This window comes from Zootoca vivipara, chromosome 15, assembly GCF_965207765.1.
Source record: "Zootoca vivipara chromosome 15, rZooViv2.hap1.1, whole genome shotgun sequence".
Taxonomy (NCBI): domain Eukaryota; kingdom Metazoa; phylum Chordata; class Lepidosauria; order Squamata; family Lacertidae; genus Zootoca; species Zootoca vivipara.
Genome location: NC_142598.1, coordinates 30,904,451 through 30,908,770, shown reverse-complemented (window position 1 = coordinate 30,908,770; position 4,320 = coordinate 30,904,451). Strand labels below are relative to the sequence as shown.

The window sequence follows — 4,320 nt, the reverse complement described above, 5'->3', positions numbered from 1 at the left end:
TTCCACATATTGAAGAACCCTTGTGCACGGAATATTAGATGTTAAAGATAAGGGTTGAAGTTTGTCTTTTCTCCTGACATACTATTTTTCTTGTGCATGGCAGTGTATTCAGTCATATGGGACACTCACCTGTAACCTGAAATGGTTCGGACGAGACACAAGTTTGCCATTTTACAGAGAACTACAACTAGATGTGGGTGGCGCTGTGGGTTAAACCACAGAACCTAGGGCTTGCCGATCAGGTCGGCAGTTCCAATCCCCATGACGGGGTGAGCTCCTGTTGCTCGGTCCCTGCTTCTGCCAACCTAGCAGTTCAAAAGCATGTCAAAGTGCAAGTAGATAAATAGGTACCGCTCCGGCGGGAAGGTAAACAGCGTTTCTGTGTGCTGCTCTGGTTCGCCAGAAGCGGCTTAGTCATGCTGGCCACATGACCTGGAAGCTGTACACCAGCTCCCTCGGCCAATAAAGCGAGATGAGCGCCGCAACCCCAGAGTAGTCCGCGACTGGACCTAATGGTCAGGGGTCCCTTTACCTTTAGAACTATCAAGTGATGAGACACACAGTGATACATCTGTACATGTGAATATATCCTAAGGTTTATTAGAGGTTTATTAGAACACTATCCATGGTGCCAACTAGTCCCTCATGTTAGTAGAGTCACATGAATTTACATGAATAGATCCCGGGACTGCAGCCTAAATTACTTACATATATCCATTAAAAGAAGCAATACCATATAGTTACCAACTTTTTCCACAAAGCAAGATCGCATATGCTTTGAAACTATTAACAGATTAATCGAATAATGGACAAAATGGTCAATTTTAATACGTTGCTGATAACAAAAAAGAAAAGGCCTGAGTATTTATATTATTAGTATTCTACTTTTATTAACTTGCAAGCAGTGGATCTTTCAGAATAAACAACCATGCAGCACAGTGTTGATTAAACTTTACTGGCATTGTGAAACTGTGCAGGCATTTGCGGTGATTAATCTGATATTCTAAAGCAGAGAAAAAGTGAACTCTAGGGGCTGACAATTAACTTCATTTAAAAAGTCTTAAAGTTAACAGTCTCTGTATAAGATGCACCATTGCAATAATTGGAAACTGCCCCCTCCCTGCAATTAGGAATAGCTCTCTAAATCCTGTAAAATAAAATCGAACACTATGACAAATTAAAAGCAAAGGGAACTTTGCAGAAACAGTTACCCTGTCTACATTTCAAATGTGACTACAGTTAACAGTCCCTGGGGTGTATACAAGACCACTGTCCTTTGGCTCTAATTTGTTTTTTCTTCCTTCCTTTTTTTGGAGCAATATTCCGTTAGCACCTGGGCTCAACTTGCTCTGAATATGGAAGTTGACTCTGAAAATCAGATCCAATTAACACATCCTTGATATAACAGAATACAGTGTTAATTACATGCAGCTGATCATTGCTGGGTTAATTAAACACTCACCCCCCAAAAGCTAAGGCACTAATCTAATTAACAATTACTACAGCTGCTGTTTTCTCTTTATACCTCCTTTCTAAACGGTGCATATTCACAGTTAGGGCCCAATCCGTCAAGTTCTCCCTATTGAAAATTCCCTTTGATCCGGATGGAATTTTTTTGGTAATAAAAGGTTAGAAAAACTGAGTTCTGCTTGCTTTATTCAGAGAACTAAGGACATAGGGATGAATGGCTTGACAAGGTATTATTGCCCGTGAGTGCTCAGAAAGATTTGCATAGAAGGAATCCCCCCCCCTTTTTCAGTTTGATAATTAAAACTGTTTTAGGTGGCTCCATCAGTTAAGAGGCAATCCTAAACACATCCCTGCATTGTTGTGCCCAGAGTACAGCTGAACTAACTGGGTATATGTGCACCTAACAAATAAACAGGGACATAATTTTGGTCAGAAATCACAATTACACACATGAAAAACTGTGGTGTGCACCTAAAGACAGGTAAAGGGCACCTATAGTAGTAGCTGATAATAGATCATGTGTGGAGAATCTCTCTCTCTCTCTCTCTCTCTCTCTCTCTCTCTCACACACACACACACACACTTTCACAAACTGTATCCCAGCCTTTTCAAAGATGTTGTGTTGGCATTAAACTGAAGTCCTGGCTATTCTTGCCAGTGATAAAATCTACTAAAAAAAAGTTCGTTTTGAAAGGCTCAGTTGTGTTCATACACATTGGCATGCAGATCTGAGTGCAGAAATCCCATTTCGGGTTCTGTTGTTTTCTGAACCTCACACTTGCATTCTTCGACAATCATGACGACCTTGATCACAGGAGCAGCGATTGTGCAATTCATCTCCAAACGTTCCATGGAAAACCTGGTGGGCAAGCAGTGTGAGCAGAAGGTGTAGAGGCGGTCTTCAAGACCAGGGACGTGAAAAGAGCTGCACCTCCCGAAGCACAAGTTGTTTTGCACCACCAGATCCTCGCAGTTCTCATGTGCAATGCTCTGAAAGAAAGCGCATCGCTGTTAAAGCATGTTCTATGACACTTCATTAGATAGCATATACTGCAAATGCAAGAAATGGAATCATGGAATACTTTTGAAATATGAAGCCATTATTCAAAACATATCTCCGTAATCTTTAGATCAATACTGTACTGTACAGTGGGCCAGTAATATTATTTCCATATTACAAATAGGGGAGTGAGAGATAATGGCTCACGTCTTGACTACCAGTCACAGCTAAACAGAGATTTGAGCCAGGGCTTCTAAGCACATGTCTCATGGACTCAACTAGTGTGCTACATCAGCTCCATATAAAACCATGATCTTGTATACAGAATTATTTTTTTAATAAAAAAGTCACTTTTAATATTTGCTGCTACAATTACTGGGGGTTGGGGTGGGAATGGGGCCTTTTTCTATTTCAACAGGCATTTTAGGAGAGTTTCTCTCTCTCTCTCTCTCTCTCTGTGTGTGTGTGTGTATATATATATATAGTTTTCTGAAACTTCCATCAGTATAAAATGGGAATCATGCACTGACGTATTGACATGCTTCCAATTGTTTGTAAACTTTTATAAGAACAAACAAACAAATCTGAAGACGTGTGCATGCACACAAAAGCTCACACCAATAACAAACTTAGTTGGTCTCTAAAGTGCTACTGGAAGGAATTTTTAAAATTTTGTTTCGACTACAGACCAACACGGCTACCTACCTGTAACTAGAACAAACAAACAAACAAACAAACAGGCTATTGCAATGAAACTTTTTAGCAGCCCAAAGCTACAGGCTGTCTCTGGCACAGACACTTGTAATGTTTTTTTGCTTCTATAAGCAAATTTTGCACTGATAAGACCATGGGCAAATCACCCCTCATGCTTCTGTAGATCTGGAAAACAATGGCCCTCCTCCCAGGATTACTATTGGGGGGGGGGGCGGCGAAGCGAATCATTTTGCAAATTAAAATCGCAATGCAAACAGTAGCTTCACTGGGTTCCTAAGTATATAGAAGGAGCGTTAGGTTAAGTGCTGATTTTAAGATTTAACTTTACCTGAGAGAAAGGGATAGTACTGCAGGTCTCCTGATACATTTCATTTGTCTTGATAGGAAGGACAATCTCATCAGACCGCGACTTGGTTTTCAACATGAAAAGGTCCCAAAACTTCTTGGCATCTTTCCTGAAGGGCAGTTCCGCTTCCCTTTTCCTGTGAGGGTGGCAAGGAGCGATTTGTGCACTTGCGGAAGAAGTTCTGTTCCCCAAATCTTGAGGGGCATGGCTATCTTTATATGCCAAAAGAAACCTGGTCACCTCTGGGGCATTTTGCCTCTCGCCCTCCATTTCTGCCAAGAGGTGTGTCCCAAACAAACCAGTCTCTGCCAGAGTTCCTTCTTGGCCCCTTAGATATTTCACTAGCGTATCTCTGTCTTGAGGCAGGTGGTGTAGAAATCTCCTTTTCTTCTGCAGTACAGCCATTTGCTTTGTTGTTCCAAGCCAGGAAAGCAGCAAAATCCACAACAAAAACATGACTTTTTTAAAATTCTAGAGCCTGCTTTTCCTTCCTCACTTTCTTGCAGTTTCAAAAAAGGTTGAAGGCAGACTGCTATATTTATACACAGGGCCTGAAGTTTTAGATTCCAGCTTCTCCAAACTGGGGGGGTGGGGGGTGGAAACATGAGGAAGAGATAAAAAAAAGGGGACCAAGAAGGTGACACCCATTAACACTCATTAACCCCAGACTCCAGGCCAAGGGCATCTTATCCTTCCTTTTACTCTTGGGGGATGTGTATTCAAAGTTTGGATCTACAATAAAATGTGTTTTCCCTGCCAGGGAGTGATCTTAAATGTTTGGATTGGTTGT

At 41.4% G+C, this 4,320-nt stretch overlaps 1 protein-coding gene across 1 annotated transcript; it reads right to left on the bottom strand.

Annotated features, from left to right (window-relative positions):
- Window positions 1–572: 572 nt before the first annotated feature.
- Window positions 573–4,109, bottom strand: CER1 (cerberus 1, DAN family BMP antagonist). The gene is made up of 2 exons (XM_035097150.3): window positions 3,513–4,109; window positions 573–2,460 (listed from the first exon to the last, which is right to left on the bottom strand). The coding sequence occupies exons 1-2, from the start codon at window positions 3,984–3,986 to the stop codon at window positions 2,167–2,169; spliced, it is 768 nt and encodes a 255-aa protein (XP_034953041.3). The 5' UTR covers window positions 3,987–4,109; the 3' UTR covers window positions 573–2,166.
- Window positions 4,110–4,320: the final 211 nt, after the last annotated feature.